Consider the following 16122-nt stretch of genomic DNA (forward strand, 5'->3'; position numbering starts at 1 on the left):
AAATGTCTAGAACACAGGTCTTCTGGACACTGCAACTGTCTCTCCCCTTGCACACAGGGGGCAGCTCGACACCCCGTGTCCAAGGGCCATTAAAGACAAGCAGAATGGGTAAGAGATTTTATTATGAAGAAATCCCCTCATATTACAAGTTAGAGAAAGTAGAGCAATGTGTTATGAATTCCTTTCTACATCACAGCTGGATTAAAGCAGTAGTAAACTTGGGGAGAAAAAAAAAATCTGGGCCCCCCTTCAGGTGTATGCCATAATGGGCTAATATGCAACATGAGTGATGAGACCAAGATGACAAATTTACATTGGAAACAAAGCAGTGGTGCGGTGTCACCGTTGCCAGGTTTTCCATCTTCACCTGGTCTTCCTTCTTGGTTCACAGGCTCCGGCCATTTGAAAGGCCAGGACACGATGACATCACTCCTGCACGTGGGAGTCACAGCTCAGTGCTCTGTATTCCACAGCATACTGTGTGGAACTCCATGCAAAGCTTTACTGCACAGGTGATGTTATCAGCTATTGCCAATGCAAATGTCTCCTAATTGTGCATGTTTAGATTAATTGTGCCTACAGGTAAGCTTTCCTGTAGGTATAAGTCCACACCGATAGATAACTACCACTTTAAAACCTTAAAGGACTTGCAAGGAAAGGCTTTGTAAAAAAAACACCTATTTTTTTTTTTTTGCCACCTATTTTGTCTGCTTGGACAGTAAAATCAAGAGATTGTTTTTATTTTTGCCAGTGTTAATAAAGGCTTAGCTGTGATTAGTAGGACTTCTGACAGCTCACAGACAAATCTAGTGATGCTGTTGGGACTACACTGTGCAATTGGCAGACATCAAGGCTCACACACATACACTATTACACAGGTTGAGTAGGTACTTTTAGATTTCTGCAAAAAGGTTGCCATGGCAGATTTTCAACAGATGTCTTACCCAAGGCCCATTAAGAGACAAACCTGTACTGAGCAATAAAAGGAGGAACTAAAACTACAGCCACATAGAGGACCCAAGATACAACTTGCAAGGCATGATGATATCTGCAGTTCTTTAGAAGCTGCAGGTTGTCCATTTACAGGTGGTTCAGTGGTTAGCCCATCTGCCTTGCAGCACTGAGGTCCTTGGTTTGAATGCTGGCTGCCCAGGACACGAATCGGCTTGGAATTCACGTTTTCCCTGTGCTTGAGTGATTATCCTTTGGCTACTGCTATTGTTAAATTGGCTCATGTCTAAATCAGTCTTAGTAAGTGTGCAAAACACATGTCATGTGTTATCACTTTCAATATGCCAATCCCAAGTAATGGTGGGTTGAGGAATGACCTACTTACTCATCCCCAAAAAATTGTCAAGAAAATTTTATGGAAAAGACATTCAAAACACACGGTGCCCAGAGAGCTGGCCCATAAAACTGCAGTATCAGATAGGATTCAACAGATGTATACCATGAATAATGCATGTGAGATAGACACCTTAGACTGTAAGCTCATTAGAGGCCCAGACTGATGTACAGTATGTAAAGTGCTACGTAAATTGCCAGTGCAATTATAAAGTGTGTAAGACTAATATCAATGTATTGTAAAATCAATCCGGACCAACAGACTACATTGATGAATACAAATGCATGCTGTGTCACATAGAGAGCGCAGCAAAAATGTGGATGATGACACAGTGGGTGCCATCACTGTTATTCTAGCCCTTGTGTGAAGGTACAGTCTGTCAAATGTATCATGCAGAGTTTAGGCAGAAGCTATGCTTTGTTCTTACTGCTTGATGAGACCCTTATCTTGGGCCTGCTGCTTAGATAAATAATGAAAGGCATTCAGCAGAATAAAGTATATTGAGGAAGTGCTGAACCAAACACAAATCTCTGCTATGACATTCTGCCCACTGAAATATACCCAAACTTTCTGGAGGACATTTACAGAGCTCAGCATAAATGAGTACACCCCAACAGAGTTGTCAGAAAACCTTTACTTTCCTTTCAGAATCAACATTTTCTATGGGACACTATACTACACAATACTCCCACAAATGCAGGCCATTGATTGCAAACAAGATTTGTTAATTTGCACACAGAAAAGTATTTTTCCTAACAAATTCATTCAAGACCATGTTGCAAAAATGAATACACCCCAATGAAAGTCTTAGGAGCAAAGCTAAATTTTTGACAAAATCCTAATTAACAAGAATTCAACTACAGGCGAGTCTATTCATTAAACATGTGTCCACCAGACAGTGGATTATAAAAGGGCATTACTTAAACACTTGCCTACTCTGCACTTTTACCCCCTTCCTGTCCAGGCCAATTTTCAGCTTTCAGTGGTCACACTTTGAATGACAATTGTGCAGTCATGCAACACTGCACCCATATGAAATTTTTTCCACACAAATAGAGTTTTCTTTTGGTGGCATTTGCTGGGTGTTTTATTGTTGTGCTATAAACAAAAGAGCAAACATTTTTTTTAAAAAGTTTCTTTGTTTCTATTAAAAAATTTTGCAAACAGGTAATTTTTCTCCTTCACTGATGTGCGTTGATGAGGCTGCACTGATAGGCGGCTTTGATGAGGTAGCATGGAGAGGCAGCACTGATATGCAACACTGATGGGTGGTACTACTAGGCACAGGTGGGTGGCACAGCTGGGCACTGTTCATCAGCACCGATCCGTCCTCTGACAATTGCCAGTTATTGGCAGTACTTTCCTCACGCTGTGACAGTGTGAGGAAAGTGCAGCCGATAACCGGCAACTGCATGTACCGGTGATCTGCGGTGTCATTGAACACCACTGATCACACAGTAAAAGGCTGCTGTGATTGGCCTTTCACCACGGCACGTGATCAGCTGTGTCCGTAACACACAGCAATCACGGAGATCGCCGGGTGCAAGCCCCCCAAGGGCACACGGGAAGGCGCTTTCTGGGAGGACATCATATGACACCCTCCCAGAATTGGCCAGCTGCAGTGAAGCGGTCATTCAGCTAGCTGCGGTCAGCAAGTGGTTAAACAAACCCCCTTCCCATTTCATGCAGTCAGCAATGGCACCACATGGAAGAGAAATGTCACAAGGCCTGAGAAAGAAAATAATTTCTTTACACAACAAAGGTGAAGGCTACAAGAAGATCAGCAAAACGTTACTTATCAGTCAGAATACTACTGTAGCAAAAGTGATACAAAAATTTGAGATGGAACTGCAACCATCTCAAGGAGACATCCAGGCTGTCCACGGAAGTTAACACCTTGACATGAGTGTCTTCTGATGAGAAGAGTTGAAGAAAATTGCCATGAAAGTTCACTGCAGTTAGAAGTAGAAACCTAAAAACTGGGGTGATTATTTCCTGTGACACAATATGCCATACACTGCAGAGGAATGGCATGCATGGGAGTCGTCCACGAAAGAAACGTCTCCTAAAGCCCATGTACAAAAAAGCCTGCCTAGCATTTGCCAGGGCTCATGCTGAAAAAGAAGACAACTACTAGGACTCTGTACTCTGGAGTGACGAGACCAAGATAAATGTTTTTGGAACTGATGGCTTCAAAACTGTATGGAGTCGCAAAAGGTGAGGAGTACAAAGAAATGCATGGTGCCTACAGTGAAACGTGGTGGTAGCAGTGTCCTTCTGTGGGGTTGCATGAGTGCTGCTGGTGTTGAGGAGCTGCATTTCATTGATGGTATCATGAATTCACAGATGTACTGCTCTATATTGAAAGAGAAGATGCTACCATCACTCCGTGCCCTTGGTCATCGTGCACTTTTCCAACATGACAATGGTCCAAAACATACATTTAAGGCCACTATTGCATTTCTGAAGAACAGGGTGAAAGTGATTCAGTGGCCAAGTATGTCTCCTGATCTGAACACCTATGGGTAATTCTGGAGACACAAGTTGAGCATCACCCTCCATCCAGTATCTAGGCTCTAAAAGAGGTTGTTATTGAAGAATGGAAAAAGACATTGCAATATGTCACCAATTTGTTCATTCCATGCCTAGAAGACTTGGTGCTGTCCTTACAAATCATGGAGGTCATGCAAAAATGAATACACCCCACAACAAAACTACTGCATCTAATATTTTATATCAACTAATTTGAGTAAACCTGAAGATTTTGTAATCAAGTTAAATGATTAACCTTACTAATGAGCTAAAACAAATGTTCTATAAAAAACTCAGTTTTGTCTAAATTTTGAAAATTGTTCTCGTCTCCGTTGAAAAATTGATTAAAATCTTACTTTTCAAAAAAGGGGTGGACTCATTTATGTTGAGCACTGTATCGCTCACCAATGATTATATGCAAGTTCATGTCTCAGGTGTCTGTTGTGAGTGAACTTTTTGGGAAACATCCAAGTAACTGTATGAGGCTGTATAATGGAACTTTTTGGTTTACCTGTGAAATCCTCATCTTGGAGCACATCACAGGAGATGGAGGACTTAATATGCATGATTACTTGGGTTGTGCTGCTACCTTCAGGTGAATGGACACTGCCCAAAAAATAGTCTGGAATCCACACCCAGGCATAACCCCCTCCAGCTCACATAAGCCTCAGTTTTGTAGTAAACAATAAGGAACAGGCAAGAGAGATTTTACAGGTAAGGCTCCATTTACACTCTCTGGAACTAAGTCGCATCAAAAGTAGCACAGGAACCTTTTCAAAGTTCCTGTGATTGTACACCCTTTCAGATCTCCCTGTGCCTGCGGGGGTACTCCCGACTCCTCCCACACTCCAAAGACATGCTGGTAGGTTAACTGGCTCCTGTCTAAATTAGCCCATAGTATGTGTATGTATAAATGTAAATTAAGGACCTTAGATTGTACGCCCCTTGAGGGTTAGGGACTGACGTGAATGTACAATATATATGTAAAGCGCTGCATAAAATTGCCGGCGCTATACAAGTACCTGTAATAAATAGTTTTGGGGGGGGCATGATCCTTTTTCCAACGCAGTGATTCTGTTTTGTGACATGTTGGTGTTATATCTTTCACTTGGATGTTATAAGTTGCACTGACTAAATACAGCTGGATAAAACAAAATATGTGACTGTCTTCATTTCAGGCTGCAAAGCAACAAAATGTGATTTTAAAGCGGGGTGATTCTTTTCTATACCCACTGTAAGTTATATAGAAAACTCCTCAATACTCATTACTATATAACATCAGTCCGCACACGAATGGGTCCATTGTCCTGTCTGGCACAGGATACAATCATCCACATACACCCACCTTCTGCAAACTTGTTCTCTAGTTCAGTGTTCCCTATGGCTTTTGCTGCCTGACACATCTGACGCAACAGTTCTTCGAGACGCCTCATGCAACGAATAATACTACCTAAAAAAAAAAAGAAAAAAAGGTAAAGTGTAAACTTTATTACCGTTGTCAGATGTCACTCTGTTAAGAAGGTATACAATGACACACATTTAGATGTAGACATAGAGGAGATATCTGTGAGGGATAAATGCCTGGAGGTGTTACACATTTTTTTTTAAGCATGCATGAAAAATATATCTGAAGCTTGGCCCACTTTAAGCTGTATAGAAGGATAAAAGGGGTATATGGAGAACAGCCATTTTATGTCATCATTGCACTGCAAGCAAGCACATCAGGTGACATAACAGATGTACAGCCTACCCTACAGAGCATACAGTATATACCAGCCTTTAAATATCAGAGGGGACACAGCTACCTAGATCACATATGAATTGTCTATACAAGCACATATGCAAAACAAAACCAAAAAAGAACGGCTCATTCTGAGACTGCCAAGATATACAGTATAAAGTGACCAGAAACAAAGAGACTGGACAGAATGTGGATTTAATCACAGCCGACATCCACCCTCAGAAAAACCACACACAGGACAACCACAAAGCACTACGGCAATTCAAAAGCCATCATTTTTCCAAGATTGCTAATCAGAACTCCCACTTCATCTTATAAATATTTACACAGAAAGAAAAGCTCCCATGTAATTGACCACCATAACCAGAACAATGTTCATATAAGAGTGACCCGCTCCAGGCAAGAGCATGGCACACGTGGCTGTCTTTCAGGGAAGACGTAGGACAATGTATAGGGACAGTCCATCAGGCAGAGCTTTACAGATAACATAACTACACCCAACTACTGCAGCTTTGACAACCAAGGGATAACCAAGGGATAATAGACCACCCAGACAAAATCAAGGTCTGATTGATTTACCTTATGTAAGCTAACGCAGTCAAAACAAAAACAAAAAACAAACAAATGGGTGCCATCACTGACCTGAAAATCCTATCTGCATGGCTGTTATGCTCAGCTACTGGCTTCAATACTTCGAGCTACTGAACCATAAAAACTACATAGAACCAGGGGCGTATTTACCATAAGGCATTTACCTAGGGCGGCATTTTTCAGGGGGGCAGCAATGCCCTCCAGAAGAAGGGACAAAAGAAGGCACAGATGTAGCATGGGGACCAGGTGGGATTTGAGAGAGGTTGCAGGCTGCTTGATGATGTATGGAGAGTCCCACTGTAGGACAAAACCTAAATACACTACTGCACAGAACTACTGAAGCTTCTTAATCACAAAAAAGCCAGTTGACTAGCATTTTGGGTATTAAGCATCCTAATCCCACACCAGGGTTGCTTTCAAGCATTGCACCTTTTGAAATGGAATTGGCCAAATTCAACCCGTGGGTGGCTCTGCAAATAAAAGTCAATTTAAATATCAAGAGAGTTGGGTAGAAAATGACCATTCAACAGTGCCTGACTGTATCCTATCAGATAAAGTCACTGTTTTCAGTGCAGTGAACTCTGAACACCCAAGCAGAGTAGACAGAGGGGGTAACTAAATGTGCATCACACGGTAGGAGCCCCCTTCACCACCCTATTCCCGACACTTCATCAGGCTTCAGAGTGATCTCACCATTCCTAAGGCTTGGTTCACATCTGTGGGGGTGGTACCGCTGCGGGACCCACACAAATACCTGCAGCCGCACCACCCACACAGAGGAATGCGGGACCCGCAGACAGGTGCCATTCATCCTAATGGACGCCGCCCGCACTGGAAATCACAACCATACTGGGAACCTCAGTTCCCGTGCGGGATGCAATTTAGCAAGTAGTGCAGGGACTTCTTCCCTGCGCGTCCTGGGGCACAGGAGTCCATTCACATGAATGGGCTCTTGTGCCCACGCAAATCGCGGCCCACATGACCATGCATGTGAACCAGGGGTTAAACCCATGCAGCTCATGGAAAGGTATCTGGCAGTGCAGAAAAAGGCCAGCTCCAGGCAGTAAAAAAGGCAGGGAAGGATCTGAATACTCCTCTGTAATAACAAGTTTCAGGGTTTTGTATCTTTAATGCAGGTGTATTGAGATCACGTGGCTGCCCGAGTACAATAGCCAGCATACTGCCGGCTATTGAAGACGTAGCTAGAGTAATTGAGTTGAATTAAATTGAGCAGTTGGGTTGAAAAAAGAAAATTGAGCAGTGTATGGTGGCCTTAAAAAAAAAAAAAACAACTAACTTGCAACAAGTATTTAGAATAGTTTTTAAAGGAGAGGCCAAGTTCACCTATTTAGGGTGGAACATGTTACGTGTTCCAGCTCCTGCCTCCTCCCCTCCCACCCTGGCCAAGTCATTCATTCATAGTTTTCTGTGAATGAATGCGAACAGTTTGTAGTTCGCAATGAACTGCGACGGTTGTGGCAAGCACTGTCATGGTTAATTCTTCTTGTCATTCAGTAGCTGCCTGCCCCTACGAGCGGGCAGACAGCTTACCAAGTTTCTGCAGGATCCAGGCATTGCACCGATGATCTGCTGATCGTGGGTGCAATGCCTTACTGACTGCAGTGTAACATTTTTTTTACCTGCAAAAAGGTGTGCATTTATTTATTTTTGTAAAAGATTAACTTATCCTTTAATGATCATGAAATTACTTTCCTAATCTGCAGGTTTATTCAAGGCCAGTCCCAAAGAAGTAGTGGACATAGTCAACAAAGAGCCACTGTGGGAGAAAATGTTTGGACCCCCTTGCCCAGGTTGCTGCTCATGACCTCTCACACTAAAACGTCAGCAGTGTCTACAGGAAGGGGCACCCACCCAACTGGTATAAATGGGCACCTAACTGTAGCTGCACAGTCTACAGAAATAGTAATGTCCTCACCTATCTTAAAAGTCGTTTTCAGAATGTGGTCTCATATTTTGCTCAGTATAGGTTTCCTTCTAATGGCGGTGGACCACAATGCCTGTGTGCTGCTGCCCCATGCATCTGCTGAAAGGGACGACCTAAGGGTCTGCACAGGTGCGGAGTTAATTTTTGAATGTTTGCAAAAACAATGTACCAATTCCCCACCTATACAATGCATTAGGCAGCCCTTAAGGCACGGGAGCTTTTCCGGCCAGTAGAGCACAGTGATTACTGCTAGGGGCTATAGACACCGGCGGTAAATGCATATTAAAAAAAAAAGGCTGGTTGTACCCAAGTCAATAGATGGATCGACTTGGGTACAATCAATCTGTCCATACATTGATCAAAATTCAGCTGGTCCCTATGTGTGGGAGGAATACACTGGGGGATGAAAGACTTGAACACTGCACAGACAGCATTGGTGGCAAATGGCTGTTCAAGGTCTGGAAATGTTATATGGCTTTGTGCCTGAAAGACTTCTGGATCAGAAAGAGGATGCCACGAAACAATCCTGGAAATGTACAGAATTATTATAGTGACTTTATGAGCAAACAGCCTGTTTTCTAGAGTGGGGAAAACAGATGAGAATTGGAGAACCTGACATTTTTCAAAAGTGGACTTGTTTACTTCAGATTTCAACTGTAAAAGTCATTACTGCAGAAGGACGTCCTGCCCCGTAGCACCACACGGGCCAAAGAAAAACACTGCCGCTGCCTCCTGACAACTGAAGATCAATGACCGCCTCTGGCAGAGGGAGCTGTTCATGTACCGGAAAACACTTAGCAGGAAAATCAATGAAGGAGCACAGTCTTCTGATCATGGGAAAAGCGGATATGCTACATTTTGTAAAAAAGGAAATGTATGTATTAAATCAGATATAGGATAAAAAATTGCTGAAATGTCTAAATATATCCAAGTAGCTGCAAAGTAGCGAATATGAATTCCAGGTCAAGGCACCCTGAAACGTATCCCAGCAGCCACCTCTCCACTACACTAGGCTGACAGAGCACACAGCTTACACACAGGAGGCAAGTGTAAACAACTTTATTCCTATAGTTTACATCTGCTCAGTTTTCAGATGCTGGAAAAAATAAATCACAGGTCGCTTTTTGTAATTAATGGTTGCACATGGCAATTTGAAGCACCACTTGACTGTAAGAAAGAAAAGATCAAGACAACACGAAACATACTGTTGTAATCATTTAGCTCTTTGGACAGTGGGCTGCACTAACCCTGCAATCTGAAGCTGGTTGAAAATGCCATATGTATAAGCAGCATTAGGGTAATCTCAATCTTATGAAAAAAATGGGATTTTTTTTTTACTCTTTGTAAAAAAAAAAAAAATCCCTTTCTCTGAATACCTTGATGGACACAGCTGCTCTTCATTCTTGATCAGTGTTTTAGGAGTACGGACCTGGTTACCTGCTGGGACCTGTGGTTTCATACCCTTTTTGCCTTTCCCTTTTTCACTGCCTTACCTGCACGAACCGCTGGATCGGTAAGTTGATGCCCCCTCTCTCCATATGGGGTAGAGCGTGCAGACCACCAGTAAGGTTTTAAGGGTGGGTGGAGGGGACCCTTCATGACCGACCACCCCAGAGAGTACCCACGCCCAACACCACGTCTGGGGAGGAGGCATCTACTTACCGATCCAGCGGATTGTGTCCGTAAGGCTCCCAGGAAAAAAGAAAAAGGAAAAACGGGCTATAGGTCCCAGCAGGGAATGAAGTCTCCTAGATTGTAAGCTCAAAAGAGCAGGGCCCTCGAACCCCTCGTGTATTGTTTTGTTACTGTATTGTCTCATGTTCTGTCCCCCTTGCTACTGTACAGCGCTGAGCATACCCTTTGGCGCTATATAAATACTGTATAATAATAATAATACTCCTGAAATACTATAGTTAAGAATGAAGAGCAGCTGTGTCCATCAGTGAACTCAGAAATGCTGTTTTCATGGCTGTTGCCTCTCCATTTTGCTGCATTTTGATTCTGAATCTCTTGTCTATATTAACCACTTCCAGTCCTGACACTTTTACCCCATTCCTGTCCAGGCCAATTTTCAGCTTTCAGCGCTATCACACTTTGAATGACAATTGCGCGGTCATGCAACACTGTACCCATATGAATCTTTTAGAATTTTTTTGAGACAGATAAAGCTTTATTTTGGTGGTATTTATTCACCACTGGGATTTTTATTTTTTTTGCTATGTAAATTAAAATGTCCAAACATTTTGAAAAAAAGTGTTTTTCTTATAAAATGTTGCATATAAATAGTATTTCATCATAAATCTTGGCCAAAATTTATTCCGTTAAATTTTTTGTAAAAAAAACCAACCCAAATTACATTATAACCAAAAATAATATTTTTTAAACATTTTGATTTTATTTTTTTTACATACTGTCACCCTAGCAGTATAGTGTCACCATGGTGACACTGTACTACTTGTGGGTGGTGATGAATTTTTTTTTTTTTTTTTTTTAAACACTGATTGCTTTTACACCCATAAAGGCTGTAAAAGCAATCATTTCTCCTCTCTAGCTGCATTCTTGCAGCCATTATAAACTACTGAGTGAGCTGTGATTGGTCACAGCTTGTCAAAGGGTACAAGGCTGTTGTGAATAGCCTTGTAACATGTGACCTCTGTGATCATTCACAGATTTCACACGTAGTAAGCAATGATGTCACATGTGACATCTTGCTTACTACTCTGCATGTGATCACTGATTGGCCAATCAGTGATCACATGAACAGGACCTCGTACAGAGGTCCCGTCCGACGATCGGTGTTCCACTGTGTCCGGAAGACACAGCGGGCACCGGAGCGCGGTGCTGCGCGCTCCCTGACAAGCAGGGTGCGGGGAGGCAGTTTATAAATGGCCACCCGACCCTGCACTGCCACCCTCCGACCGTTTATATACAACGGCCGGACAGGAGGTGGTTAAGACTCATACTTTTTACCAGGAGGTCAATTATTTTATGTATTCGAGTTGCCTGGCTGTCATTCTTCTCCAGAAACTTAAACTATCAGAAATTAGGGTCTGTAATGGTAGAAATCATAATCTTCAAACAGGATTCCTTTACACCATAAATGTCTTCACAGACAGTGATGGTGTTTTACAAAAACAATATTCAAATTGTTACTTGGAATCAGAGCAGGAATCTAGGTCTCCAGAAAGTAATAGGAAAGCTTACTACCAAAACTCAGGGCCCACATGTGATTTATTACTAGCAATGCCCTGATGTTATTTCCAATGTAAATGGAGAAATCACCATGACTTATCACTGGTACAAGACTACCAGCTATCAGTACACAGGTACAAGACAAGTGCTATGAGGGCCATTTCCCTCCTTGGTTTGATGGACAGTCTGGAGCTACCCAGAGCCACTTAGCATATATGTCTTTTATTCTGCTTTATAAATGGAAAAATATAGTCTTTCACTGGAAACAACCTGATCCCCCCATACTATAATTGATGGAAATGTAATGGCTGAAATGGTCATACCCAAAAATAAACTTAACTTGCCCAAGTTGCAATTGCCCAAGGAAATTTGGCTAGCAGATATATGGCAGCAGACAGAGTTCCCCCAAATCTCTCGGATATAGCATTTTTAAAGCCCAAGGTTAATTGCTCATTTATGTCTGGGATAGTGGTCTCCAAACTGCAGCCCGCGGGCCAGATGCAGCCTTTTGCTAGCCTTTATCCAGCCCTTGTGGCACCATTTCTCCCACTAATACAAGACACTAATTTTCCTACTGAGAAACAATGAGGCATCATTCTTTCCACTGACCGCAACAGTGGCACGATTCCTCCCACTTCCACCAATAATAAGGCGAATTTTCTCCCATTGACACCATCATGAAGCACTATTCCTACTACTGTCACCAACAGTGGGGCACTATTTCTCCAATTTATCACCAATAATGGGGCATTCCTTCTACAGACACCAACAATTGGGTTCTATACCTTTCACTAATATAAATGATGGGGTACTATTATTCCTCCTACTGACCACAGTTGGTATGTAATTTTATTACTCCCAAGGCTGAGGCATTGTTGATCCCGCTGACGCCGGGTCATTTTCTACTACTACTGGCCACACTGCAGCCCCCTTAAAGTCTGAAGGACAATAAACTGGCCCTTTGCTTAGAAAGTATTGGGGCCCCTTGTCTAGGGGAATAATAAAAAAGATTTACTTACCCAATCCTCTGCTCTTTCCACATATGCCATTGGTCTAGAAACCTTACATCATCAAGACCAGCACGATTCATAGTTCAGCAATGGATGTGAGGATGTCAAGGGACAGTCCACTACTGGATCATGTGGAAGTAGAGAATCAGGCAAGAAAAAAGGCATTTCCCCTCTCTCATAAACAAAATGAGCCGTCAAAACTTGCAGTACGGGCACAGCAAGGGATCAACTGGCCAAAAGTACTGCAACAAACTATATATTTCTATTGTTTAAAAATCATAAAGCTGTGTCCTTCTTTATATCTTTATTACCTAAAACACATAGTTAAAACACAGTGGTAACAAAATGTGTAATATGTATAGGTTTTCATATATCCACAACATTGTGAAATTGGGACTCTAAGTGTACCTCCCGAGGTGTAACACACACACAAAGGAAAAAAAAAAAAGTATCAATACATCAAATACCATATTTTATTATTGCAATATACATATGTCACAGAAAAAACAACTTTTTCAGGACCTTGTTATGCAAACATTTTATGTACCGATACGCTTTTTTTTTGTGCAACACCTTGGGAGGTACACTTGATATTATAGGGATGGTACCTCCGGAAGTAAAAAATTACCCCATTTTCCACATATGCCCTATGATTATATGAATAGGTTTTCATGTAGTATAGGATGCAGGGTGGAAGGGAATATATTGGGACTTTATTACCATAGTGTTTAACAGTGTTTTGGGTATTAACGATCTAAATAAAAACACAGCTCTTTGAATATTTTCTACACACTCTATATTAAAACACAAAAAATATAGTCTGTTGCAGTCTCCCAGAACGGTTCTCTTGGAAAGGTGATTTTGCAATAGAAGAGCCAAATGACATTTCAGAATAAATTTGTGTTCACTCAGACCTACCAAGGTTATATGGGAAATGATAGCGCCTCTTACCTTCAAAAACATCCGTCATCTTACAAATCTGGGCAAATGTTGCCCCATTGGCCCAAGTATAGATGACATCCATCAGGTTGGGGCGAAATGAGCCTAAATATGTTTCTTCATCCACATCCAACTTGGCTTCAGCTGACAGTTTAGCAATCCTCCGGGCTGTTTCCTGTGAATCAATCAAAAGAAGTAAAGTGTTTTACCAGTTCTGTCAATTCGTGTTAGCACTATTATATACTTACAAAAACATCAGCAAGAATATCTCAACCTAGTTGTGCACAATAAAAATATAAATATCCTTCAGAATTCCCACCAGTGATGTGCTGTAACTGCTTCCTACAACAGCAGGATTCCTCTCCTCCCCACATCCAGACAGGCACTTGGCTCCAACGGGTTGAAAACCCTATACGAGCTCCCAACTCCTTCCCTGCCACGCCATGGTCAATGGTTATGTTATTTCCAGCTTCAGCACTTTTACAAAAAGCAAGACTAGACTAAGCTTCATAAGGACCTGATTCCATTTGAGAACCTATGCCTTCCTGACCTGGACTGCTCACATGCATCTCGAAACGTTACAGCATATTGCTTTCGAGTGCCGTCTCCAACTGGCCCTTTTGCATCTGAGATTGGGTACACGATACATTTTGAATAGTGGGGTCCAATCAACATTCATTTTCAACTGCGGCGTCACAGTTCTAAGAAGCATATCCAGTCATTGAATGTGCAAAATATTTTCATACACATGTTCATAGCCAGCCATCTGGTAATAGTTCTAATATACAGATGACTGTAGTAACACTATTATTCTGGGACTAATCATGGGACATCATTAAACATATATTGTGATATTACCTGCATTTGCCGAAGTGGTCCCGCCAGTTGCTCTGTCAGTTTGGGCATTTCATTGGACTAAAAAAAAAAAAAAAAACAAAGAAAAAATTAAAAAATAAAACAAAAAAGTAGAGAATTATATGGCATCAACTAAAACATACATTCCACACTCTCATTGATGACTGGCAGTAGCAGAAAATTAGACCACACAGTTCACTGCAGTGGGAGAAAAAAATGATTTGATCCCCTGTAGATTTTGTAAGTTTGCCCACTTACAAATAAATGAAGGGTCTATAATTTTTATCATAGGTGTATTTTGAATGATAGAGACAGAATATCAACCAAAAATCCAGATAAAATACGATCCAAATGTTATAAATTGAGTTGCGGTTCAGTGAGTAAAAAAAGTACTTGATCACCACAACATGACTTCGTACTTCGTGGAGAAACCCTTGTTCGCAAGCACAGAGGCAAGACATTCCTTGCAGTTGGTTACCAGGTTTGCACACATCTTAGGAGGAATTTTGGTCCACTCTTCTTTACAGATCTTCTCTAAATCCTTAAGATTTTTTTGGCTGTCGTTTGGCATCTCAGTTTCAACTGCTTCCATAAATTTTCTAGAGGATTAAGGTTTGGAAAATGGTTAGGTCACTCCATGACCTTAATGTGCTTCTTCTTCAGCCACTCCTTTGTTGCCTTGGTGGCATGTTTTTGGTCATGGTCTTTCTGGAAGACCTAACCACGACCCCTTTTTCAGAAGGTTCTCCATACAGCCAAAATCCCTCTATACTTGGATTCTGGGAGAGACAGTGAGGCAAGTGTAGAAACACTGGTGTGAGGATTCTGGGAAATCCTGTCTACAAACTAAATTGTTGCTCTCGGTTGCTGCAGACTGAAATGGAAAGACAATTTAGAAACATTCAATAACAAAATTGCTAGCAAAGCAATTAAGTTTCATACATTTTTAATGACATTTGGGCTGTCCTTTAATAGTGGGTTTTTTCCTTGTTCTACTTTCAGGTGGTGAATGACGTGACAGTCTTCAATCTATTACTGAATACTACTACTTTCAGTGTTCACAAAAACCATTTTCCATGTCAACCTGCAGCTACTGTAGCTAATATTCTGTATAAAACTGAAGGAAAAGCACATTTTTTGCAGCCTATGGCTTCAGTATTCAGTTTTTCCCCAATGACTTGAGTAAATACGTTATTGCTGCTCTCAGAATCACATCAACTTAGGGCAGCCTTACAATTAAGTCCAGAAAGAAACTATCCTGAGGCTTTCTGACCTGAAGGACTAATTGAGAACGTTCAAGCTTAGAGGAGTTTCAGAGGTGGCATGTTTTTCATAAAATTATTATGACTGATCACGTGAATATCATACATCCAAACATGTCCACTTATCGCACATTTATAAAGATTTCAGGATTTGGAATCTTAATATTTGCAGTACAGAAGCAGGTTAAAGTTAATAATAATACGCATGCAAAATCTCAAGTTCTATCTGATTAAGACATATTCCCCTGAACAAACCTAGAACTTTACTTTAAACTAAATGTTTGCCGTCCTGCTGATTGCATTTCCTAATAAAGCTGTGTAGGCAGGACCAGGCATCCCTCTTCACCCATATATTTCTGAAGGCCAGCAACTTCCTCTGGAGGAACAGCTGTACAAACAGAGCACTTAATGAGCAAGTGCCCCCGGATTCCAGCTGTGCTCTGTGCTACATGTGCTCACCATGAGGGTTGAAATGTTTGTTTTATGCACAGTCACCCATCTCTAAGAGAGTTCAAACAGCTACCAGAAGCTCCCAGCTTAGAGAACTCATTTGGTCAGAAAAAAAGCCATTACCTCTTAGGTATCAGCACTCTCCCAGACAAATCAAACAAGCCTTCCCTCTACAGAAAACACAATTAGCCATATCCAGAGCTGCTTCTCCCAAGCAAAACCGGAAGCTTCCCCTCTGTACTAATCTCTGCAATACATCC

General features: G+C 41.6%; 1 protein-coding gene across 1 annotated transcript in view; it reads right to left on the reverse strand.

Moving 5' to 3' along the window:
- MTREX (Mtr4 exosome RNA helicase) overlaps positions 1-16122 on the reverse strand; it is a 119354-nt gene that overhangs the window by 2126 nt on the left and 101106 nt on the right. The window contains exons 24-26 of the mRNA XM_089688082.1: positions 14154-14210; positions 13308-13470; positions 5223-5327 (exon numbers count right to left, since the gene is read on the reverse strand). Coding sequence (XP_089544208.1) covers positions 5223-5327; positions 13308-13470; positions 14154-14210 — 325 coding nt within the window. The remainder of the gene's footprint in view (positions 1-5222; positions 5328-13307; positions 13471-14153; positions 14211-16122) is intronic.

The sequence above is a fragment of the Staurois parvus genome, unplaced genomic scaffold (genome assembly GCF_062004578.1).
Source record: "Staurois parvus isolate SC_StPar_1 unplaced genomic scaffold, SC_StPar_1.0 ptg000445l, whole genome shotgun sequence".
Classification (NCBI taxonomy): Eukaryota; Metazoa; Chordata; class Amphibia; order Anura; family Ranidae; genus Staurois; species Staurois parvus.